Consider the following 26900-nt stretch of genomic DNA (forward strand, 5'->3'; position numbering starts at 1 on the left):
TGAATTTCCTGGTTGAAAACCTCAGTCACCTTTCCTCTTTCAGTCGACGTATAATATTCCTGTCCAGGAAACTGTTTAAAGTCTGTCTTGACGTAAGTTGCATCATCCAGTATACCACGCAGCCAAGCTTCGTAAGCATCTTCATGCAAAGCTTTCGCGATCGTTGTCTGACCGACTTGTTTTGTTTGTCGTCACGATTTGAAGCCACCACCTTTTTGTAAGTCGACAGTCCGGCTTATCTGCGAGATCTCGGACGGAAAGGTTGGGATTTCTCTTGAAACTGCTGACTGCACTCTTTTCGGCGTTTTTACGTCCTTCGGATTTCGATTTTCCCCCGATCCTGTCTTCCTGGTAGTCGACAAACGTTATTACGTTGGTGATGGTTGATTTGGCCACATTCAACAGTTTTGCCAACTGCATTTGCGCACTGATTTTAGTTGTTGTATGCTGTTATGCTATGTCATTACGATTTGCTTTTTAAAAGAGGAACGGAGATATGAAATTTTTCAGTGTCGGTGTCTTCTAAAGTTTATTGCGTGAGTTAGTGTTTTTAAGGTGAAACCAAAAATTGAATCCAAGAATGGCCTTTTACGTTACAAAACTCACTTTCAATATGTTGTGGCTTGTCCTTTGTTTCGTAAAACCATATTCAATCTTCGTGGTATGTTCACCACCAAATTTTTACAAGTACATACTATCAAACTTAATTGCATAAAAACTCTCGTAAATGTAACTTGAACAATTTTAAAACCCTTCGAAAGGCTTGAAAGAATGAAAAAAAAAAGAATTTCGTATTCAGCTCAAAATGGTTGAAAAACGTCCAAGAAGGCTAGAAAATACCTGCAATGTAAATAATCGCAGAACGCGGTCGAAAACGCTAAACGCTTAGACAACAAAGATCAAATTAAATATGATCAATGTTTAAACAAATAGAATGAAAAATGCTTCTTAGATACAAAAGAAAAAGAAGAAAATAAAAATTCGTTTAAAAATATATTTAAAAAAAAGATCCGAAAAAAACCGAATAGAGCAAACTAAGCATTCCCAATAATTTGAAAAAGCCTTGAAAACGCTACTGAAATCAAGAAATAAAAACAAAAATAAAGAAAAAAGATCTTGAATTTAGTTTATTAATTTAGTAATTAATAAAGTAATTCGAAAAAGATGAACATGCCCAACAGAAAATGATTTAAATCCAGTCTAATGTTTGAATGAACGAAAAAAGTAAAGAAGAAATTGCTTCCAAATTTAACCTGAAATGGCTTTATAGATGGATGACAATACAGACAAAGCTGATTTAAAATTTAGCTCACAGCTAAGTCAAAAGTGTCTCAAACCAATGATTATAAAAAATGATTTTCAATTTACCTAAAAAACCTTAAAGCACCTCCACAAACAAGAGAAAACTAAAAAAAATTATTTTGTATGCAATTTTTGCTCTAAATATGTGCTCAACTCAAGCTCAAGAGTGAAGCTATGTTTAAGCTCTTTCTGTGATTTTTCATATAAAAAAGACAGTCGGTCTATTTTGACGCCTATTCACATTTTTCAAGCGAATAAATAATTGAAGATTTTCTTCAATTATTAGTGGGGTGAAATGGACCTTTTTCGAGCTCCGCACTGGCTGATGGCATTCAGCACAGAAAATATTCGCCTTTATCAATATGAAATTAAGTTATGTTTGTCTTAGATCAACAACTTGCCCGGAGGAAATTTTGCTGCCGTTATTTGCGCGATATAGATACGTCATCAATCGTTTTTCGATTTTATAATGCATAAAGAGATAAAAATAGATAGCGTTCATGTTCAGATTTTTTTTTAAAGAGAGGATCAAATTTAAGACATAAATAATAAGTGTTGAGATTATAACGATTTATTTCAAACACTTAGAAAAAGAATATTATCAAAATTCAACATTTCAAAGCATTAAACATTGCAAAAGAGTTGAAATTTCGTATAGAAAATAAACAAGTTCATGTACTGATTTTTTCTTGTTGCGATAATCAAGATTCTCGTTAATTATTGCAGTGCAGTCTCTACGATCACGACGCACCGCCCTTTTTTTATATTATGCGTTGTCTTAAATCATGGTTTATGAAGCTTTTCAAATGCTCTCATGCTCTTTAAATATTGTTAACAGTTGATAAAGACTACACGTATGAGTAGAACACATTTTTTATTATGCTAGCTGTCATATGATTATTTTAATTTTATGATTCTTTGTCATTTTGATAACCTTTGAGGACAAAAAATAAAATGCAGTCAGTGCAAGCGTAGGACAATATATATTAAGTTTATTTGATCAACGATATCCGCCTGTCGCTGTAACGTAATCTTATGCACACAACAATTATCAGTCATTCAAGCAAAGAATCCACCACATGAAGGTTTTAAAAGCAATGAACTGTCGCTCCAAGAATATAATATACAAAAAAACTGAGAGTGATATTAGGAGTTGCGAGTTTAAAAATGAAAAATTACCGCTTAAAATGCAACTAAAATCGATCGAAACGAAGCGGAATGTTCACATCACTATTTAAGGATTCATCACCCTTTACTCATGCTTAACGAGTGACGGTCATTGATATCGTTCCATCTTCGTCAGTCATGATATATGTCACCCTTTTTCATCTTTTTTCAGGTCATCGAGCGCACACCGTTTACGTAGGTGTGCACATTCCTGGCTCATCGAGACGCCACTCGCAGCGACGTCGCCACAGGCACCACCAGCAGAGCCGTGAAAATGGCGACAGGAATGCCAGCGCCGAAGCCGAACGACCAGGTAGGTTCCTCATTCGTCAGTGAAATAACTTTTGACCTAATGAAATATCCAGACCCAGACACGTTTGGCGAATTTTCCCGGAAATCGAAGTCAACAAGCGAAATAAGAGTGGGCAGAGAAAACAAGTGCGGGCAACCCATCCGCGAGCGGTTTTTCTTGCCTGCTTTTATTGACTTAACGAAAAATTTGACCTTTCCCTCGCTGCCATGAACGTACCTACTCTAACTCAATCTCGCTCCTATTTTTCTTTTATGTCTCCAATTTATTGATTTGTTCTACCGAAAAAAAAAACATTTTCAATGCAGCCGTACCGATGCCTCACGTTGTCACACAACGAAGATTCAGTGTCGTTGACGACGGAGAATTTTGTAAGAACTGTCGATTTCCTGTTTCCTATTTACAGTTTTGCTGTATCTGATAATCCATCAGTAAAGTTTTTACTGGTTGTCTTGAAACACATAATTGGTACTTGAAGATTAGCTTAAAAAAAATTCAATTTTTTTAAGTTCGAACAACTACTTTCTGATTACCCAAAAGATTAATCGGCAACATATTTATATTTTTGGCATACTCTCGGTAAAATTTACGCACTGCATCGACAAACCAATTAATAATCTCACGTATATGTTTATTTACTTCAAAAATATTTATAGCAAATCGGCTGAAAACAATCTCACGCACACGCCACCTGCAGTCGGCGATTCTAAATTAGTACACTCCTTTTACATTTGCCTGCCAAAGCGGTTTAGTCTTAGAGAAAGAAAAACAATCATAGGAAGCTTTCAATAGATATTTCATATGCAGAAGAGGATTGTCACTGCGATAGTTAGGGAGAAAATAATTATCTAAGTTACGCTCGTAATGATTTGTAAAATTGCAATATTTAACGGTCATTTCTTTTAATTTTTTAATAAGAAAATATAATATCCATAGCTATAAACTAAAGTATTGACTAAGTTCAACCTCAGTACATACGATAGTGCTAAAATATCGTCGAATCAATTGTAATTAAATTTTCTCATCCCACCACAGACGCAGCGAAAATCTTCTTCTAGCCGTTGTTACATCTCTTACATCTCTTCGCACATTCCCTCAGTTAACACTCTGATTTCCTTTCTCGTGCAGTTACCCCACCCGCACAAAGAGTTCAATTTATCTTGGGAGGCGAGGTGGACGACACGAACCATGAGTCACACCCGCTGTTCTCCGAGATGGAAGAACTGGTCAAGGAGGGCGACGACATAGCCTGGAAGGAAACGGCCCGATGGGTCAAATTCGAGGAAGACGTCGAGGAGGGTGGCAATCGGTGGTCTAAACCGCACGTGGCTACCCTATCGCTGCACTCGCTTTTCGAGCTACGAAGTCTGCTGCTCAACGGTACGGTGATACTGGATATGGAAGCCGTCAGCCTCGAGACGATCGCCGAGCTGGTCTGCGAAAACATGGTCAATGCTGGCACATTGCCCATCGACGCACGAGATAAGGTTATCGACGCTCTGCTGAAGCGGCACAAACACCAGCACGAATTCGGCAACAAAAAGTCCCGCTTGCCACTGATCCGATCGCTTGCCGATATTGGCAAAAATCATTCGAGCTCCAAGAGTAAGTATTCTAATAGCAGTAGACAATTTCCACTTTCGTTTCCTCTCACGATAAACTTCAAAGAAATTTGATCACTCTTATACACGTGAATGTTTAGTTTAGCAATATGCATTAAAACGAAATAAACCATTGATAAAATAAATTCGACGCCTGAAAATAAAACACTCCACGATCCGTTAGATATGCAACGCTCATCCACCGCCACCTCTGCCAACTCATATCCAATGCACGTCGTCTCATCGTCACCCGGAATGCACGATGACGTTGGTGAGCCAACACTGTCGCCACAAACCGCACTGCTCGGCGGATCTGCCAAAGATCAGCGAGGTCACTATCTTGCACTACCAACAGGTATCTATTCAGGTGGCTCAGTTTGGGCCGGACTGCTCCGTTTCGCTTGCAAACGGGCAAAGAATCATATTTCAATCTGTTGCTATAGTTCTCGTTCCGACGCCTTTCGAAAAAAAATAGCGAGTGTATTTGTATGTACATACCTCCCGTAATATTTGTCTATCGACGCCGCTTCCCCAGTATACAATGTATAGTGCCATCACGCAATATCACCGGTAAAAGCACATGACATACAATAGCCCAGCTGTATAGCAAAGCAACAGCACCGAGCATCGTTTCGTTATAACGCCGCAACATTCCCTAGATTAATTAGCTAATTGTAATTTTTTGGCAGTAGTGCTTGTTGGTGGTGGGAACTAACCGTAGAGTATGATAGGTTCCAAAACTGGGAAGGTTTAAATTAGTTTTACTAATTGATGAATTTATTTTGCAAAACAATCAACTTTCAGCGGCCTTCGAAACAGGTAACATTGAATCGCATAAAAGGAATAGGATTACAGTAGGAGTTGGAGTAATTGTTTAGTAAGTCGATCTGTTTCCAGTAGTCTGTTTGTCGTAAAAAAGTGAAACATTCCTTCGGCCACAACTGTATACTGAATTTTGAAGTTCCCTCACTCATTCAGGTTTGAAGTATCATTTAATTCCTCGAAGTCGTTTGAACTCAAACGCAGAAAATAACAAACGTGAAAAAAGATATCATCGTCTTCGAAAAAGGCGACATAATTTTAATTATAACTTTAACTAAAAACTCTGTTTACGAATAATCATTCCAGTCAAAGGTTTGCTTCGAAGAGAAATGCAATTTTAAACTCAATTGCTTGGAATTATCGTGTCAATAATATTCATTCTCTTCTCGCAAAATGCAGACGACATTCCCCCCATCCGTCCAGAAAATGTATCGCAAAATTTATATCTGCGCTACTCTCTACCCTGACTCACAGACAGCAATACAAATAAATTTGCTTTGTTCTCTCACGTTTCATGATGCGGCCATACTTAACCTGATTTTTTTCCTATTAAAAGTTTTCATCGAACGTGTACGTGACGGAAAAAGTTTTGCACTCAACGCTTTATTGGAGGGACCTGGATTATGATAACTGATAAGCCACGGGCTTGTGTGTTCCTCGGACGTAAGAATTACAAGAATTCGTTCTCGTAAATTAGAACAATCAACTACATTTCAAAACAAAACCTATTATTATTCCTTTGCATTTTTGAAACATTTGATCGAAACAATGGTTAAAAGGCTACAAAGGTAGAGCAAAATTTTATATCATCACGCAAAAAATGGACTCATATTCATTCCTTTGTTAAACAATCAATTTGCGTGTTTCAAGAATGTATCAAGTTGCAGTTTACGACTACGAGACATTCCATCTCAAGTGTGCACACCGCATGTTATCGACCTTCTCTTAAGGACGCTATTCAGAAAACCCAACTTTGATATCGATTGGACCACCCCTCGATCTGTGAGACCCTTTCCTTTCTTGTGCTATTTTTCTTCAAAAATTTTTATTTTCTTTTAATTTTAGCCACAAATGCATAATGTCTAGAAATAAACTGATAAATTATTTGTGGAGAAAATTAGTCTAAGCAATCTAAAAAAAATTTTACTTATTACGGAAGTCACTTCACGGTGGAATATATTTCACTATCACGCTCACTTTACTTTTTGAGAACTACTCTCAATTCCACCTGAAGTGAGGTAACAAAAAAGTAGCTCCGTGAAGCGAGATTGATAGTGAAGTAAAGATGAGAATAGGTTAAGTAAATGAGTTCCCATCTTAAAAGTTTCCAGAAAGTCGCTTTTTTCCGATTTTTTTTTTCTAAGACATTTGGTAACTGGGCCAATTTTTTTTACCAAGCGCCCTATCATCTTTGCCATTCACTTCATACAATAAGTTTTTGTTTGATATTAGAAAATTGATCTGTTTCTAATTCGTCTTGTTACTGAACAATAAATCCATATATTTTATCATTGGATCACAAATCAATCGATTTTTAAGATTTAAGACTTTTCTCATTTTCGTGAAATCATTTCACCGTTTAAAATGGTCGTGAAATAATTCCACACGAAGCGTCACTTTTTCCGTTTTCACTTCAGTAATATGACACTCAGAAACACCCAGATTTGGCGACAGATGTCACTTTGCGACGTTTTTCTCACTTATGTGGGTACCCTAATAGGGCTGTTTTCACTTCACTCTGATTTCACCGTGAACTACCGTAATAAGCACCCCAAGTATGATGACAGTTCTACAAGGTATGCTACTATTTTGTCTATCCACGCACACAAACAAATCTCGTTATGAAAAATTTCGCGTTTTGTATGGAATTCAGAACATTTTTGGAAATTTCTCGTTTTATGTTGTTTTATATCTGATTTTTTTGGTTGGAGAGTGAATCTCTGGTTGAAACACACTAGAAATTGATATTAATTTAGATTTAGTGTGAAAAATTGCGACAATATGTCAAAATAAAATATATGAAAATGCTATATTTCTAATAGTTGGAGCATAATCTTAGTCATTGTCATAGCTCATGACTTTTGTTACTGTATGAAACATAAGCGACTCTATTAAGAAGCGCTATTAGAGTACAAGAAAAAAACGAAAAGTGCAAAAAGGTTACCGGCAAATTGATGAAAAACAGCATATTTTACCTAAACTGCAGCATGTTTATGTATTCCCCACAAATAAAACATGTTTCAACATCATTTATATAACTTTTCAGGAAAGTATGTTTTATAAGTTTAGTTCAAAATGCAAAATCATTTCAAATTTCATACAAAATTGGAAAAAGTTCATAACGATCACTAATACTAATGCATTGACGTGAATAGCATACCTTTTAGAACTGTCATCTATACTTGGATAAGCACCAACATCAAGTTTAGGCAGCAGTGTTGCTAAATATCTTGCTTTTGCATTTGAAAAATTAAAATGTAGTTTTCGGTAAATAAGAATATTTTGATTTCAAATTTGATAATTTTATCGTGTTTCTGAAAAATTTTACAGAAAAAAAATATTTATATACCTGAATATTATGAGCAAAACTTGAAATAAAGTTTAATTTTCTCTAATTGTAGGCAATCTTATTTTTTTCTTTTTTATATCGCGTGGTGCCCGTTGTTCTGTGGTTAGCGATGTTGGTCGGCTAGCTCTCCCACACGGTTGTGATATCGGGTTCGGTTCCCGATCAGGTCGGGGATCTTTTCGAGCGGGAAATTTTCTCGACTCAGCACTGGGACACGGTGTATCGTTGTACTTATCCTACAACATGCAAAATGTGCCGAAAAACAATATCGATAACGAATTCTGTCAACTAATCTAGTTGATCGAGACCGCATTAGCCCCCAGGCTTGCGTGCGATTTTGTTAGATATGTTGGACAGTGTTACCAGCAGCGTTGTAAAACAAGCGAGAAGCAGAACCTTTTCACTCCGTTCTGCTTAACTAGGTTGACTAGGAGTGTTAAAGTTAAATGCAATACCTCAGGGTGATAAATGTTTTTCGTGTAAAATTTTCTGAAGAACACGATAAAAAGTATCAAATTTACTGCTTTAAAAAGTTTATATTATAATGCATATTTTTAAATAAAAGCTTTCTCGTCCGAACCCTTGAAAGTTTTTTTTATTAAAAATCAAAGAAACGAATAAACCGAATGAATCTTGATAATTTAGAGCAGTGCTGTTTTTGTTAGTGGAAAAAAATTACGTTGTCCAACGGTGTGAACTTTTGTAATGAAGCAGTGGTTTCCAACCAGAAGTCCGCGACCGGTAAGGGAGCCACGGGGCTCATCCAGAGGCGCCGCGAAGACCATGGTAAATTTGGTGACGATTTATTTTTTTTTTTTCTAAATAAGGATTGCATCCGCAATAATTCGGACACCAAAATTGTAATGAAACACCCACAAAGCATGACTTTATCTCATAACTATGGGATATGGTTTAAAAATCTACGAGATCAAACAACATTATTCACCATTGATGTAAAAATCTCGTACTCTGCGCTTCACTCGATCCATTAGGATTTGGACAGCCTACCCGTAGATCTTGCTGGCAGCCTTGGCCCATATTCGATGAAAATGTTCGTCATCTTTGACATCCCGCATTTCTTCCCGGAAAGCGTCCGCTCCATCAGATCCCAATATCTTTCGATTAGGCGCAGTTGTGAATAAATGGGGGATTCGCAGTTTTGGGTGCAATATTGACATCACGATATTGGCATAGTGACATGATGCCAAATCAGGCCAAAACAAAGGATTGACATCATGGCTTTTGAAGAAAGGTAGCAATCGTTTTCGTAGCCACTCCTTCTGGTAAATTTCCTTATTGATTATACCTGTGATGATAAAAGACGAGTTTTTTTCTGCCACAGGTTAAAACTGCTAGCCAAACAAGATATTTCTTGGGGAATTAAGCCATCTTTTTTGTCCTGAAATACTCTTCGGTATCACTTCTGGCCATTGCAGTGTAATAAGCTAATCCTGGAGGTTGTTTTAAGTCTCTCACGACGTATTTTTCATCGTCGCAGTTGAGGACTTTCTTGACTTTGCAATACTTCAAACCGGAACGCCTCTTTGATTTCTAAACGAATCCGGGACACGTTCCTACTCTTCGAACCACAGTTCGGATAGAAAGAGGCGGATTCCTCTCCACCTTCCACCCTGTCCAGAGAACTTCCTTCCAACACTCAAACGTTCAGAAAACCTTCGTGGACTGCGGTTTTGGGAAAATTAAGCTTTTTTGCGAGTTTACTTGTAGAGAGTGGAGGATTTAAGTTACAGCTGTACAAGATCCGTTGGCACTTTGAGCACTGTTTACAAAATGTCAAAACAAATCAAAGTAGGCAAAAGCATAGCCCATAGTCGCATAAAACAGGTTTAACTGTATCAGAATAAAGCACAATTCATACTTCCTTGCTATCGCCTCGAATGAGACTTTATGACATAGGTACATTCGCGACAAATCGGATGGCCAACGTTCATTTTTCGAAGCGAACAGTTCTTGGCTGCTTTCGAGCGTGTAAAAAAACAACCCTCAATCGTTTATTTCGTTCCTTTTGTGCTTTCTTCTCCTTTGATGAATAGATTGTTTGCTTAACAGAAGGAGTAATTGGTAGAGAGTGTTTCATATAACGAATGAATATTCAATGTACGAATCAGGAGCCTTATAACATAAGTTTTGCGTCAGCCAATTAGTACTTGAACCAGTTTTACGCAAGTTCATGTATCATCATTCTACAAAGGATAACACTGGTCGACAAAAGTCAAAAAGCTGTTGCCCCAAACTCAAAACAGTTGCCCTGAAAACATAAGAGCTTTCTAACCATTCCTGAGAATTTTGGAGTTCTTAGTGTCCGCAAAAGATTTTTTTATGCGGTCATCATTCAAAATATAAAACAATTTGTTTTTAATTTTATTCGAAGTGGAATTCTACAATACCTCGATTACCTAAAAATAAATCCCTTTTATAGTAAAATTAGCCAGAAGGACACATAGTTTGAAACCTCTCCAAGGAATAATAAGTGGTGATTATATTGACGAGAGGAACGAGGCTCGTATAGTAGAGCAGCAAGCCTGAAAAAGGGTAAAGCATACACACAAGAATGGATGATAATATGAGCATGTCACCTTCTCTTAATAATGCTACTGCTAATAATAAAAGTGTGGAATACAGCAGACACCCGGGCGATAGCACAAAGGATCAATGTTTCTGGTCATCCAATATAAAAAAGTGATATTTATGTAATTTTGCATATAAAATAATAGTGATTAGTTATGTAAATGTTTGCCGAAACTAATTTGATTGACTTCATTATTCAAATTTCGCACTACCTCTGACCTTTTTATATTTTACTTAAAATAGAACTAATTAAAATTCCAGATAATGTTTTTTCAACTAAAAAGTTGAATTCTTAACTCACATTTTAATCACTCTACACATTTCTTCATAGTGCATATATTAATTGTTTGCAAACTGAAAAATCTTTGGTACATTGCAATGATATCCACAAACAGTTTATAATACAATTTTTTTCCTCGAGTACTCCACTTAGTTGGGCTTTAGCGAACTCGGTGAATATTTGCGTAACTTCGAAGAGAATGCCCAACTAGGAGGATCCACTCGATAATCGTTTCCCTCATCTTCTGTAGGTGATATCTCGCCAACGGCATCGCATAGTACGACTTCCATGGCTGTCCCCGGTGGATCAGGTGTGGGTGTTACCACATGGTTCCATGCCGGTGCATCCAGTGCCCCAACGGCGGTGTCAACATTTTCAGCTATACCATTATCATCGAAAGGTTATCACACACGCAAGCATTTATAAATAAACATCTTGGTGTTTAAATTTCTTGCTTTCGCAGAACCGTTTTTTTCTACTCTGACTGTTTTACACAGTGTGTCCACGCGAAACAATTTCTACCTTCTACACTATCGATGTTTTTCATTCCGAGACATTTCTTCAACACGTCAAATGTTGTGTGAAATTTTATTATATCTCTAACACCATATCGTAAAAGCCTTGCATCAATATTTGTAGTTCCTTTTGAAAACCTACATCATCCAGTTTTATTTGAATGCATCTTAAAAACATTCGTTCGCATACATTTTTTTTTTCATCCTTCAAAAACTCAAATGAACAGTTTAACTTGCGCAGCGTGGCTTACCAAAGTTAACGAGCTAATAAAACTACAATTCCGTTGAAGCGGGTTTCGAACAGGTTTGGAATTTTTTATTAGTATCCTGCCTGCCGCGCACCCAGTAGGTGGTATCCTTTTCTCCGACAGTGACATGCTCCAAGTCAGTGGTATATTAGTACGGTTGGAGATTAGATACTTCCCTGTGGGCAGCAATATAGGTAGCAGCCGATTAGTTTGTTTTTGTGATTTGAGTCATTTCAGTCGCAGCACGTCGGGTTTAAAGCTGCGGTCCTTGATGAAAATATTGAGTTGAGATCTCTCGATAACCTAGTTGTTATCCACCAAGTCAATACACAACTATAATGCTATGAACTGGAATTGTCATCAATGCAAATCATACTTATACTAATAAACGAATCTGTACTCGATCAAACCTGCCCCCGCTATTGTTAATTAACCTCTGCCACTCATTCCAGTGCACAGAAACAAATTGCGCCATTCTGTTCGGTAGTAAACACCCATCCATTTAGTAGAGTTATTAAACAAACATGACTCGCCTAATGCAACTAATTGTGCAAATCGGCAAATCATGCCAGCCAGCTTCTGCATACATTGCCCTAATTAACCCATCGCTTCTAACAGAAAACCACCCTCAAACATTTGTTTTACAGTTGAAGAACAACAACACAACCAACAGCAACAACAACAGCAAACCGGCAACAGTGGCCATCTTAATGTCCCGGGTAACAACGGAAATCATTTAACCGTGCCTGGAAAAACTTCCGGTAAAATTTCATCCTAAAAGTGTTTTCCATTTTTTACTGTCGATTTTACACGTTTCGTCATAGTGCACCCCACTCACTCTCTATGTTCAATTACTTAAATCAATATGTCGCTGACTTCAATTGCAAAAATTCGCTATTTTATTTGCACGGACAGAGAGCATATGCACTTCAAAAGTTTGTTGCCCAACGTTCATGGGCTCTCATTTATCACCCAGTCCGAGTAGTTCAGGTTGATGAAAAAAGAACTTTTTCCCTAGAAGCCCGTTTATGTATCATTCATCTCAGGTGTCCTTCGAAAGTATATATGGCTATTACAAGGACGCGGTAATAAAAAGAATTCACCATAAATATCATCACTCCCTATACTATTCACTTTGCATGAAACCCTCAGTGTAAATTCATCAATGCTTTTCAACAGCATTCAGTTATTAAATTTTGCGTGCTTCAATGCATTTGTTATCAATACCTACAATGATAGATGTCGATACAAAGGAGCAATCTTGCCACGAAACAAATAGTGTGCATGTCGCATGTACGCATATGTGTTCTTTATCATCATATTGCACATGTATGAAAGCATTTCCTCATTTCATCGATCACCTCCGGAGTAGTATAACACCTTTGAACACAACATTACCATCATTAAACCAAAATACGAATTTGGTATATGACTTGTCAATCCAAACCTGTACAAATAACAACACTATAGACAATTAAACAAGGGCATAGAAAACGTGGAACGAGAATTTTTGTTTTACATATCATTTATTTGACACGGCACAAATACAATTTAATGTTTAACGGCACCAATCATATCTGATGACTTAACGAGAAGTTTTACTAAACTACAAACATAACCAAAGTAGCCTCAAAGATACGAACAAAAATTTTTTTTAAAAATTCTCGAACGATAAACAAAAACTTATTATTGATTTCGAAAATTTTCCCCGCCGGTTTTTAAATTGGGCCCAATTTGCTATGCCAGCAAAGTTAAGTTGATTCATTTAGGCTCCAGAATCACAAAACTACTTAAATCTCGGGATTGATCAAGGATACAAATGTGTTTTGTATATCAAAATGTAGCTTATTTATTGTTCTTTTCAGCAAAACTATTCCGTTGAAAAATGATTCCGTTGCAGTTTGGATGAATTTTCGTTCTTTTCTTTGGTTAACCTCCATCGTTTTTTCAAATATTTCTCTATTGGGCTGAATTGGGAGCAACTGGAAGGATTGAGATCTTTTTAAATGCAATCAAATCAGTTGTCATCCCATCGAATCACCTCTCGGCTGTAGTAACAGCTCATAAAATTTAGCCAAAGCTCCGCCGGAGCCTTACTAAATGAAAGAAAATGTTTCTGTAGGCTCTTTCGTGTCCTTTGTTCATTGCTTTGTGAGAACCTTGGTTTCCTGTCACCAGCTATAAAACCCTTGTTGAATCAAAAATTTTCTGGTAAATTTATCAGCAAAAACAAACCTACAGGGTGCAGCAAGAAAAATGCGAAAATTTATTATGCTTCTTCAAATCTTATTTTCAACATGTTTTTGAGATCAGTTAACTTTATTAGGTTCTTTCATGTATCGATAACCACGGGCGCTTTATGACAGACTTCAAAGTTTTTGAGCTAACATGAAAACGGCCGAAACTTGTTTTCTATTAACCACAGTTCCGTACTTTCAACTTCAGTATCAATGAAAACATACGTCTTTTTTAAATTGTTGCTTTCCATCGAGCCAAATATCATGAAACACGCCGGATGTTTGGTTCGGAACTTGAATATCAATTTCGCCGTCATATTCGAAAACTTCATCAGTGAAATGAACCGGTCTGTGAGGGTATTTACATTTACATTTTCGTCGAAGAACAGGACAACTATTTTTTCCTTCTTCATAAAAAGGTAATCGCTTCGAAAAAATCACTCGTAGTTCCTCTACCCGCTCCGTAATGAAGTGGTGTGCTCTTCTAGTCCTGGAAAATGCGTGTCTTCTATGTCCTTTATAATGATTCGTCGCATAGATTTTTCAGAAATCTTGATTTTCCTAATGGAACTTACCGGTCTGCGAAGATTCTTTGCGCGGCCCGAGTTGATCAAGTTTAGCGTAGGTGCAAACCCACCACATCCGGGTTCCGCTGCTTAGGACCGACCAGCAGAGACTTTTTGATGCAGCGAACTGTGACCAAATGATATCCTACCACTCTCGAAACCTTCTTCGGCGTCTGCTAAGCGAGCAGCAAACTCGTAATACCTTCTCTGGTGTACATTTTCCACAAATTCGCAGTAAAATAACATTCAATAAAATAACATAACAATAACATTTAGAACATCCTAATGCAGCACTGAAAATAAACATCACCAAATACACTGTCAACATGAATGAGTCATTAATTACAAAAAAGAACTCAATATTGAAGCTAATCATTTTCGCATTTTCTCGTGGCGCACCCTGTAAATTTACTAGGGACTCCTCTGGCAATGGCCTCGTAGAATTTAAGACCTGGCAGCTGTCTAAAATCAACCGTCACGTTCGCTTCGTCTTTTTTACGCATTTTTTCACGCTGATTTCGGAATTTTCGCGGATTTTTCAGAAAAGTCAGTTTTTTATGTGGAATGTTTGTCATGTCATTGGTTTGTCGTGCTCAAATCGCTCGGTTAGAGTGCCCGATGAGGTTACTTAATCCAATTACTGGATATTAACTGACTTGGCCTAACCTTTTCATATTTTTCCTTGATATTCAGCTCGATTCGCAGGGGAACACTGCTATTGTTTTTTTTTTTTTCGAAAGTATTTAGCCGAAATTATTAGAAACTTTTAACAAATAAAGTTTTTTTTCACGCGGATTTCGCAATTTACGTGGTTTTATTACGCAGATTTTGGAATTCACGCGACTTTAGTGTATATCCTGCGAACATCATCAAACCTTTGTTGTAGAGTTTTCAAGCGCGTCTTTTGGTGACAAGATTTTACACGAAAATAACGATAGCCTTCTCGCCTACGGATTTTCAGATGGTAGCTTGTTTGGAGTTATATTTTCTGGCGATGTTGTAATCCGAGAGTCCAAAGTTTACCTTAATTGTTCTTACTAGCTACAACCTCATCTTCCGATCACAAGTTCCACTACAACGCGTCATCTGACCCTTCCGAACAACAGTTGTACATTCACGGATGCGCCCGATACGGCCGATTTAGCCACTTCCAGCCACTTGGCAATTTTATAACCCGACCACGCTGGTTTTTAATGTGCACAACTTTTTCAAAACAAAACGGACCAACGTGGAATTTTTTACCTTCGAAAGATACAGGTTTTCCAAACAATTTACCGTCAAAAAAATTCAGATACGCCGTTATAAAATGAACAGTGATTCCGCAATCTAAATGAATCAAACCTTAAGCAACAGAGCAAAACCACGCCAAATGATTTAAAAATATGCAGGAATTCATTCCACAATTTTTAATTTGAATGAACATTGAGTAAAGAAAGAAAAACAAACTGAGTATTTTCCGCGGGTGGAAAAATTGCCAAAAGTTTTATATTTTCAAATAACTATTAAAATCATATTGGAGCAATTCTCGCTGAAACCATCCCACTGGTGACACGAGGTCTTCAAAAAATGATATTTTTATGTCTAAATAATTGATAATAGTAAATGAGTCCCCTACAGTCAGCACATCGTTTAAAAGAAGAATAAAGGAGCTTTCATTCAGAAAAAAATCGCCGCCATCTTGGATTTTATCAGAAAATCGTGTTTTTGAGCAAGTTCGCAACCACCGATTTTAAATCTGACACCACCATTAGGAAGCTCCGAATAAATGCTCCAAAAATTCAGGTGAGCATCGAATTTCAGATAACTTTTTGAAATCGAACTTCAAGCGTTAAATGACGCGCGGCCAACGCAAAATACTGAGCCGATGCTCACCCAAGTTTTTAAATTTATCTTGAAGCATTTTTTCTCAGCTTCCCAATGGTGGTGTCAAATTTAAAATCGGAAGTTGCGAATTCGCTTGAAACACGTTCTTCTGATAAAATCCAAGATGACGGCCAATTTTTTTCTACTTCAAATGAAAGCTCTATCATCATTCTTCTTTGAAACGATGTGCTGGCTGTAGGGGGCTCAATGACAAATTCGAAAAAAAGGTTAAAAATTGCCAAATTACAAATTTTCTAGAAACCTTGAAGTTTCAAGTTGCTTTAGAAAAATAAATTAGGAAAAACTACACCTTTTTCAGTATTTTACTTTAGTTTTTAATTTTTTACGATGTATATTTTTTTTAAACGGCACCAAAAGATTTTTGCAACTCATTTGAATACAACCTCTGCCAAAATGTAACATCCTTTTAGAAAATCATTCTTGTGTGTAAAAATTTTTGCACCCACGGAAAATACTCAGTTTGCTTTTTCAAATACGCATGCAAAGTTCCCAGTCAAATCAAAAGTAGTTGATATTGGGTGCTAGATCATTTGGCATGGTTTTGCTGGAGAGAGAAATATTTGTTGCTTTTGTCTTCACTAAAGCAATGATTTTAAGTGTAGATTTATTTTATATTTTTTTCTGACTGTTGTGAAGAAACTGTAGTGGTGAAACATATAAGGAAGCGTCTTGTATGTTAAATGCAAATTTTGGAAGTGAACATTGATTTTTTTGCATTGTTCCTCATCGGTTTTTTAAAGTTATGCAACTTCGAATTTAAGTTATACACATAACTTGGCTAGACTTTTTTCGTTATAAATGATAGAAAAAATAAAACAAAAACCAAATACAAAATATCAAAAAATTTGATAACAAACAAAAAGCACAATCCGAGCACAACAAGACTTGAACAATACAGTAGAACTGTTATAAATGCTGCTGATGAATTCAGATGAAAGACATAATTTGTTATCATGTAAAATTAACGAATGAAAGATCTAAATTTATTTTTAATTTGGCTCTTTCAAACGTCAATTTTGCTATGTTAACCGTTTGTATCGGGTATTCGGATAACAAAATGGGGAAATAAAGTAAAAAGGGCGGAAAAAAGGTAAAATATACAAAACAGGGAGACATTTTTTTATATACCAACTGCTTCAGTCGACATAAAGCAGAAAAATCGCAATTTGTTTTTTAATTATGGAAAATTGATAGAACGATGATCAACAAATCTGTTTTTTCATCAAGTTGAACTAGAAAAATGCCGTGAGTGGAATTATTCATAAAAGAAAAAAAAATCACTTTAAACTTTAGGCTGGCGGGCACCGAGAAATACCTAATATTCAAAAAAAAACTGCTTAAAGTACTCGAAAATAGTATAAAAAATAAAATCGGAAGCATTTTTTTAAATTTGATATTGTGAAATTAAAAATAATTTAACATATCCTTTCCAACGGAGTCGATGCAGACACCAAAACTGAAAATAACCATGCGTCCCCTTTTTAACACAGCAACGTCACGTTATTATGTATTGTTCGATTTTGACGTTGGACTAACGTCTATATCGAAGTTAGGCACCTGAATTTGAAAATCTAGTAATTCAACCGGGGAAAACCAGGGAAAAGTGGTCAGGTTTTGAGCGCTTATACATCAGTCATTTCTTTTCAGAATTTCGAGGTTTTGGCATCAACCGATCAGAAATTCTTTTACGGTCGAATTTATGTAACAAAAATAACCTATTGTTCGAGATACACTATTGAAAAATTGATAAATCACATCGATTGTCTAAATCATACCGAGCAACCAATCACCACCTCTCTTCACAAGCACAGTCGACACTAACGGATACAACCGATCTGACTTTGTAAACAGTCTCACAGCTTTCAACCAATAACGAGCTCGCTTTCGGTAGCTGCAACAGGTGTTTCAACACCGTTTTAAAATGCTTCTTTTATCATTACCACTGAACAGATTCTAAACACCAATGGCTTGATTGATAGGGGAAATATTGCGCAAGATTGACATATAATAATTTAAATATATTTTCGATACTAAACTAGTTAAAAGTTGTGTTAAAAGTCGTGCACATTCAACCAATCACAAGCTCGCTTCTTGTTTGCTCGCGGATGGATTTTTGCTTTGGGCTATATAATAGCCTGTGTCGTCTCATAGCAGTCATCAGTTAACAAGTGAAAGGCCACCAGGCCGGTCTTGTATAATCAGCAGCGGTGGCTGATTCCAGCGGCCAAACTGAGCTGCAGCAGAACCAGAGCGGTGGTATCAGGCAGCAGCGGCGGAGGTAGTGGGAAGCTGCATTTCTTCATTCAGTTCGGTTCTCCTTCGATCTGAGTTGGACCCCACCAGCGGTAATCCAATTCAGATATCGTTGGTGAAAACAGCCAGAAACTGCACGAGCCAGCACCGCCACTAGGAAAGCTACCGCCATTTAGTGTGTGTGCAGTGTGCACATATAGCGTATGTGCATCTGTATTGCTATGACATTTGCGATGATAGGGATGGCGCTGTTGCGTGTGTATGGCTAGCTATAGCGTGTGTAAGACACTAGCATGTGTAGCATATTATGGCTATTGCGTGTATATCTTCAGCGTGTGTACGGATAGTTATAGCTTGTGTGTGGATAGCTGCTGCGTGTGTAATGATTAGTTATAGCGTATGTATGGATAGTAATAGCACATGGTTGGATAGCTTATGCGTGTGTATAGATAGTTGTATCGAATGTATGGAAAGGAATAGCGTGTGTATGGATAGCTATAGCTACAGCGTGTGTATGAATAGTTTTAACGCGTGTTTAGATAGTTATAGCATGTGTGTGAATAACTATAGCGGGAGTTTATCGAAGATTATTATGCCACAGTTGTGAATTTGATTTTACAGCATCGATTTTAACTTCTTCAGCCAGTCTTTATTCATCGAGGAAAAATTAGTACCTATGAATGATCAACACTTATTTACTAGAAATTTGATTTAGATCAAAACGGGTTTTTTTGAGTATCATAAATTATTGGTAAAAAGAGTTGCAAGTTTTCTCAATGAGCATTCATTAAATTTTCGTTTTTGTTTCTCGGTGCGCGGTTTTGATTTTGTTTCTCGCACACAGAGAAAGAAACAAACTTGTCGCTATCGTGAAAAATAAAAAAACAATTAGAAATGCTCTGAATCACAACTGAAGAAGTTAAGATCGTTAAGATATTTTCCTGTCTCGCCCAAACCTTGATAACAACTACCGAAAAACGTGTGATTGAGCTCTTGCTATATTGAGTTATTGAACCAAATGTTTTTTTTTTCAAATACATGAAGTTATATGCTGGGCTGGAACTAACCTAGCATGAGTTTTATCGATTAAATGTCAAACAATTTTCAAATTTAAAATTTTCGGTTTTGGGCTCCAATTTCAGATAGTTTCGTAAAGTTTGCTTTTTGCTTAGATAGGAAAATTTTACCAATTCGCTCAATTAAATGATTGTCTTGGTAGTGCAGCAAACAAAGGGTTGATTCGAATATATATGAAATGACAGCGATTAAATAAAAGATATCCATTCTTTTAGTATATATTATTATTTATAACGTTTTAACGTCTCAGCATCCAGAAATGCACTGTAAGATAAAATTGCAGCAAATACTAGAGTTGCAATTCTCTCTATTATTTGTTTTAATGGAATATAAGAATACCGTAGTCCAACGTCATGCGGTCGTGTCTTGAATACCACCCTCCTACTTTTTTCTTTTCAACCCCAATTCAAGCAGCAAAGTATATTTTTTAGTATTTCCTGGTCTATATCTAATATAGGATCCCAGTGGAATAGTGACAGTGTTAATGAATAAATAATATGAATAAAAAAATAATTTCCCCATTCGAGTTCGAAAATAACGTCACAAGTAGTCCTGTGATAATTTTCGGTCATTTTTCGAAATAGAATAAGTAGGACTGAGAGTAAAATATGACTTCAGTAGTCTCGTTTAAATTTTTGTCATTTGTTCCAAATTGACAAAATCCAGGATACCGTTAAAACTTGTTTTGATATTTCTGTGGCAACATTGGAAATGGTAAAATAAATAATTAGTATTAAGATACCCATCAAAGCAATAATTAAGCCCAAGTTACGTGAATATTAATTCAATGACGCTTTGAATGTACGTTATATTTTGTTGAGCTCTCCTTACAAAAAATAATTGTTGGTAACCTCGAATCATTAAAAAAAAAACATTTCTTAATCCACAATTTCTGTCAAAGCTAATCTTAGACAGTAGACCTACTCATGTACACACTGTGCTTCATTTTTAGAGACCTTGAAAAAAACTAAAAGAAACATGTTTTCTCCACACAATACTACACTTAAAGCGAGTGCTAAGAAGTTTGTAATCACAATTTACTGACAAAAGTAACAAATAAACTAGACTAGTAATTCATCCGAAGCCGGTAAAACTGGTTTTCTTGAAAGTTTAACAACAGCTCATTTAGACCCATCTGCTCCATTCGCTTCAGTTACTCATGCGTAACTCCCGTCAAGAGTAGATTTAACTCCATTCATCATTCAGTACTATTCCAACACTATTTTTGCAAAAAACATCAACCAACAACTGATGACTTGCATGCAAGGCGAATGCTTAGCTAAAAATCCAACATAACACAGTAGATTATTGCTGCTTTTCCCACTAAAATCTCGGAACGCAGAACTTTCACTAGGTCTTTGAGAAGGGCTATATTCCAACTCCCGCGAACCTATACCCTAACTCTCGCTTATCCTATGTTGCAGGGGAGAATCTGATTCAAAGTCCGAGCAATCTCTCGATGGCACGAAACACCAGCTCCGGAGAGCTGCAGAACGGCGAACACAAGACGAATACGCATTTTATGAGAAAAATTCCACCGGGAGCAGAGGCAAGCAATATCCTAGTGGGTGAGGTAGACTTCCTCGATAAGACACTTGCAGCATTCCTGCGGCTCAACAATGCCGCCGTGATGGGTGACCTGACCGAAGTACCCGTTCCAACCAGGTAAGGGATTAGGAATGTAAAATCTGATCTAAGTTGTAAAAAAATTTGTTTCTTTCAGATTCATTTTCATTCTGCTCGGTCCCCCAGGAAGCCACGGTAGCTTCCACGAGATTGGACGTGCCATGGCGACACTTATGTCCGACGAAATCTTCCACGAGGTTGCCTATCGGGCCAAAAAGCGCGAGCATCTTCTGGCTGGCGTCGATGAATTCTTGGACGCGGTTACTGTGCTACCTCCGGGCGAATGGGATCCGTCCATTCGGATAGAGCCGCCGGCGGCTATACCGTCACAGGAAGTTCGCAAACGTCCTCCCGAGAAGAATCCGAAGGAAGAAATCGACGAAGAAGAGGAGGAACAACGACAGCGCGAGGAGTCAGGCCTTTCCCGTACCGGGCATCTGTTCGGCGGGTTGATCAACGATTTGAAGCGTAAAAAGCCATTCTACTGGTCGGACTTCAAAGACGGTCTGTCCATGCAATGTGTGGCTTCATGGATTTTTCTTTATTTCGCGTGCCTGTCACCTATAATCACCTTCGGTGGCTTGCTAGGCTCAGCAACCGGTAACAACATCGCGGCAATGGAGTCGTTGGTTTCGGGTTTCGTTTGCGGCATTGGGTATGGATTCTTCTCCGGTCAACCGCTTACAATTCTTGGATCGACCGGCCCTGTACTGGTGTTCGAGACAATTGTGTACGATTTTTGCATGCAAGTAGGATGGGACTACTTAACATTCAGGTGACTGCTCTACTGTGCATGTTTAGAAGAGAGACTAATTCATATTTTATCGAACAGATTCTGGATTGGAACGTGGGTTGCCATAATTTTGATCATATTGGTTGCGATTGATGCAAGCGCTTTCGTGTGCTATATCACCAGGTTTACGGAGGAGAATTTTGCTTGCCTCATTGCGTTTATTTTTATCTACAAAGCGGTAGAAAATGTATTGCACATCGGCACCGACTATCCGTTGAATACTGCGGGGGTAAAATATGACTGTTCATGTCTACCACCAGACAACGAAACAATGTCCACGGAGAATGTTCACGAGTGGTCACAGTATGATAAGAAAACTTGTTCCGTGAGTTGATTTAGATTTTGGTTTAGAAGCCTATTATAACATTTTGTTTCTTTTCCAGCTTTTGAATGGAACTCTATCCGGAGTGGACTGCGCGAAACCCGAGTACATCTCCGATGTCTTCCTGATGTCGATTATCCTCTTCATAGGCACCTACATTATATCCGTGATTTTGAAGGATTTTAAGAACGCACTATTCTTCGCATCGAGCGTGAGGCAGTTTTTCAGCGACTTCGCCGTCATTATTGCGATTTTATCCATGAGCATGCTAGATTTCGTCACCAACGTTCCAACCCCGAAGCTGGAGGTTCCGCGAGAGTTCAAGCCAACCATTCCGGATCGGGGATGGGTGATTCAACCATTCCACGAGAAGAACCCGATCTGGTCTTCGGTGCTCGCTGTACTGCCCGCCCTGTTGGGTACCATCTTGATCTTCATGGATCAACAAATTACGGCTGTGATAATCAATAGGAAAGAGCATAAGCTAAAGAAAGGTTGTGGCTACCATCTTGATCTTTTTGTACTGGCCTTGCTGATAGAGATTTGCACAATCATGGGATTACCATGGTAAATGTTCATTGCCTAATATAAAGATAATTGAATGTTAAACATATGATTTTTAGGTTTGTGGCCGCCACCGTACTCAGTATTAATCATGTCAATTCACTCAAGCAAGAGTCGGGAACAGCCGCTCCCGGTGAAAAACCACAATTTCTGGGAGTCTGCGAACAACGGGTTACTCACATACTGATTTTCCTGACAATCGGTTGTTCGGTACTGCTGACACCGCTGCTGTCACACATTCCAATGCCAGTATTATATGGCGTTTTTCTGTACATGGGAGCCGCATCTCTCAAAGGACTTCAATTTTTCGATCGACTGCTGATCATGCTAATGCCAATCAAATACCAGCCGGACTACATGTTTTTACGACAGGTTTTTATCGATCCCACGTTTGAAGTGTTGTTCAGCTCTAATAGCACATAACCTTTACGTCCTCAGGTCCCCATACGACGCGTTCATCTGTTCACATTGATTCAGCTGGCATGTCTGGTGATGCTGTGGATTATTAAATCATTCTCATCGACGTCGATCCTGTTCCCACTGATGTTGGTGGTAATGATCGGCCTCCGAAAGTCCCTCGATTTGGTCTTCACAAGACGCGAGCTCAAGATTCTGGACGATGTTATGCCGGAAATGACGAAACGAGCGCACGCTGACGACCTCCGGCAGCTGGAGGATGGCGAGGTGGGCCTATACCGTCGATTCATTGGCTGTTGTATCGGCCGAAAGGATTCTTTCTCCGTTACCACGGTTAATGTTACCAAAATTGCTGATTCCAAGCAAAACAATTGCGCCACCACAAACACAACCATAAATAATACCACCACCACCACTACCACCAACAACACAAAAAAAGTCAATCATGCACAGAGCAGCTAGAATCGGTTTATAGTTTTAGCTTGCACCCAACGCAAGCCTGTCTTCTAGCCTGTTGTGTACTCACTAGGTCAAAAGGCAGTTTCATTACAAAAAAAACACACTGTTTCCCTAACTCAAACACTTTATCTAAACAGATAATGATATTAGATAAGCTATTAGATTGCACACACACAACCACACTACTGACCGTTTCACGTAACACAATTGAACAAAAAGACTCAAATTTGACCGGCTACAAAACTGGTAGCCAATTTTAGAAACTCCTCCGGAAAAAAATCCAACGTAGTCCGTACTCTTAGCTGAACAATCGAACAAATTAGTAACTTATTAATCCGTGTTCCACTACTGTTCGACTTTAGCTCCAGCCATATGCACACCCCTTGCTGAATATGCTTCTTGTTTCCTAAAGTTCTTTCGTTGTGAAGTTTCTGCGTTTTACCTAAACATTCGCTACTTCCTCTCATTTTTTCCTCAATGCACTACGTAAGTATCCTGCAGATTTATTCCCTTGCTGTATTTTATTTTTGTTTATTGTTTAGTTTTATTTACAACTTGTGTATATCGTCATTTGAAATTATAATAAAGTAGAACAATTGTAGAATACCGTTTTTGTTTTTGCTTAGTTTTGTTTTCGATGTTATTTCCCCAAACACGAACAAATATCCGAAAAGGAAATTTTTAAACTGTTTTTTTTTCTAACTGGTTCTGTGATTTACGAAAACCACAGAAAAGTCGATCTTAAAAGTAATTACCTAACCTAAAAAACCCTTGAAGCTCTGTAGCTTCCAAAGATTTCTCTACTCAGAGTAGAGGGACAGTTTCTTTCGTCGGATCGATTCATTTACTGTTTTCAACAATTAAATCAGCTGAGAACCAATTTTTAAAATATCCTTATTCCATTTTCAAGCAATTCCATCCGAAATCATTCTTTTACTTACTGTTTTTGTATTGGCCAAACTTTTTACAGATATTCGTATGGGCTAAAGATATCATTTTGAATCACGACTAATTTATGAGAAAAGTTTATGTAAAAATGTTATTGATTACAAATATTTTTTAAGCCAGAACGGATTGTTTGATCGGTATGACATAATCGGTAAAGTTGTAAATAGTGGATTTGTTTTTTCGAAAAAAATGTACACCGCAGAAAAAAAATATTAAAAAAAAAAAACAAAAAAAATATTTTCATGAGCTTTTTTTAAAATGTTATTTCTTATGAAAACTGATCATAGAGAAATGAGAAGCAAAAAAGTTATAACATCTAAAAAAGAAAATAAAAGTCGCTGCAATATCTAACTTTTCAGTCTTGCACTTTAGAAAAATGGTGTCTTCAGTAAAGTTGTCGCGAAAAACTTTGCCGGAAACACTTTTCTTCGAACTCTTTTTGGTTTGGAGATATATCTAATCCTTGAAATTAGGTTTTTGTAAATATATGAAAAACTGTAGCATTTAGAAGGAAACAATGTTCAGCATATGTTCAATAACTCCTGCTAGATTTGATGAATTTTTCTGAAAAATTTGTGTTATTATTCAACACTAATAGTACTTCAAAACGCATGGTCACGATATATATGGCAAAGAGGTAACATGAAGAAATACTACAAGGTATACAGCCCTAGGGTTGTATGAAATGGTGACGTGGGACTAAATACTGTAATTACAGACACAATGAATTCGTTTGTTCAGTGATTTACGTATTTTGAAATGGTTTGATTACCAAAAACTGCTTGAAAATTTATCAATGTTTACAGCGTTCCCAACATATGTAAACCCCTTTTGACGTCAAGCGTTAAGCTATAAATTATTTGAGTTGCAGAAAAAAGTATAGCAGCACCAAAAAGCTTCAAAAAACTTTTTTCTTATTATGACCAGCTTTTTGTCTTAGGTACTCCTCGGTGCGGCGCTCTGCTCCACATATACTCTACGGTACTGTTGCTTTTACCAGCATGTTTTTTTGTTTCTTTTCAAGACATCAGTTTCTATTACGCTCTAACAGCAGGTTTAGAAATTGTTCAAGAAAAAGGGTAGTTTCAAACTTTTCGAAAAACCTTTACCTTCAAGACATCAAATTAGTCTAGGTTCATTAATGCAATCATAAATTGACCTATTGGGACGGGGAGACTCTGTTAATTTTTTCTGGATATTGATACAGAGAATATCACAGGGAATGGCTGGTCGTCTGTGCTAGGAATGCTCGCATGTGATTGGTTCATTGATCGCGTAAATTTGTCCTTGACACTTTTTATCGATTTTTACCGCTTTGCAATAAAAAAATAATGATAACTAGTGTATTACAAAATTATTCAACATTTTATCTATCCACCAACATATTGGTTATTGTTATCCGTCATGCGATCATGCTGTTATTATCGTTTGGAATCTGACGCAACATTTCATTTCCAATTTACAGAATTCATACCAGTATAGAAAACAAAGACGTCGTCCCACGTCAAAAAATGCATTTTCCTTTTAAAAATTGTCAGTTTTCAGAGTCTTCATACTTATCTCAACATCGCTAGAAAAAAACCTGAATAAAGCGTTTTGTAGAACAACTCAAGAGCTTCAATTTTATGTATTAGCAAAATGCGCCAAATGGGGTAAAACGGCCCTAGAAGATGTTTTTCCAAAACACAATTACTCTTCCATATCAGAACTACCTACCTTACTATAAGATATGCCATTCGGAGTAAAACGCGCTTTGAAGGAATTTTTTCCGTCCTAATACCAAAAAGTGCAATAACTGTATCAACTCCTATGATGGATTTTTCTGAAAATTTGTGGTATTATTCTAAACTAAGAGTACTTCAAAAATATCTGAATATATCGTTTCGTAGAACAACTCAAGAGCTTTATTGTCATGTATAAGCCAAGTTTGCCAAATGGGGTAAAACGGCCCTAGAATATTTTTTTTTAACCGTCAAAATTACTAAAATTACTTTATTTTCTGCAAGACTTAATAGATTTTGCTGGAAATTTGGATTATCACTCTACCTTAACAGAACTACCTACTTTACCAGAAGATACGCCATTTGGAGTAAAACGTTTCTTGAAGAATTTTTTTAGAAAAAAGTCGTCAAAATTACCGAAACTGCAAAAACTCGGGTTAGACTTGATAGATTTACTGAAAATTTAGATTATTACTCAAGTTAAATACGAACTCAGGGCAAAATGACAAAAGATTTACATGACGAATCAAATAACATTTTATCTTGGAAAATACTTGGTGATTTTCGGGGTGTTGTTTCTCTATAGAAAAAGGTCCAGAACCCGAATGTAGCATTTTATAAAACAACTGA

General features: G+C 37.2%; 1 protein-coding gene across 15 annotated transcripts in view; it reads left to right on the top strand.

Annotated features, from left to right (window-relative positions):
- LOC129732064 (sodium bicarbonate cotransporter 3) overlaps positions 1-26900 on the top strand; it is a 113455-nt gene that overhangs the window by 75474 nt on the left and 11081 nt on the right. For 7 of the 15 annotated variants that reach the window (XR_008729155.1, XM_055692552.1, XM_055692550.1 and 4 more), the window contains 11 exons: positions 2642-2782; positions 3088-3150; positions 3908-4384; positions 4565-4735; positions 12051-12164; positions 20845-21085; positions 21144-21821; positions 21879-22164; positions 22223-22728; positions 22785-23097; positions 23164-23409. Coding sequence is in view for 14 of the 15 variants with exons in the window: in XM_055692552.1 (XP_055548527.1) it covers positions 2642-2782; positions 3088-3150; positions 3908-4384; positions 4565-4735; positions 12051-12164; positions 20845-21085; positions 21144-21821; positions 21879-22164; positions 22223-22728; positions 22785-23097; positions 23164-23409 (3236 nt within the window). In the remaining variant the exon portion in view is untranslated. Of the gene's footprint in view, positions 1-2641; positions 2783-3087; positions 3151-3907; positions 4385-4564; positions 4736-10890; positions 11041-12050; positions 12165-20844; positions 21086-21143; positions 21822-21878; positions 22165-22222; positions 22729-22784; positions 23098-23163; positions 23410-26900 lie in introns of all 15 variants that reach the window. The other 8 variants (XM_055692547.1, XM_055692555.1, XM_055692554.1 and 5 more) reach the window with 8 other exon arrangements.

The sequence above is a fragment of the Wyeomyia smithii genome, chromosome 3 (genome assembly GCF_029784165.1).
Source record: "Wyeomyia smithii strain HCP4-BCI-WySm-NY-G18 chromosome 3, ASM2978416v1, whole genome shotgun sequence".
Taxonomy (NCBI): Eukaryota; Metazoa; Arthropoda; class Insecta; order Diptera; family Culicidae; genus Wyeomyia; species Wyeomyia smithii.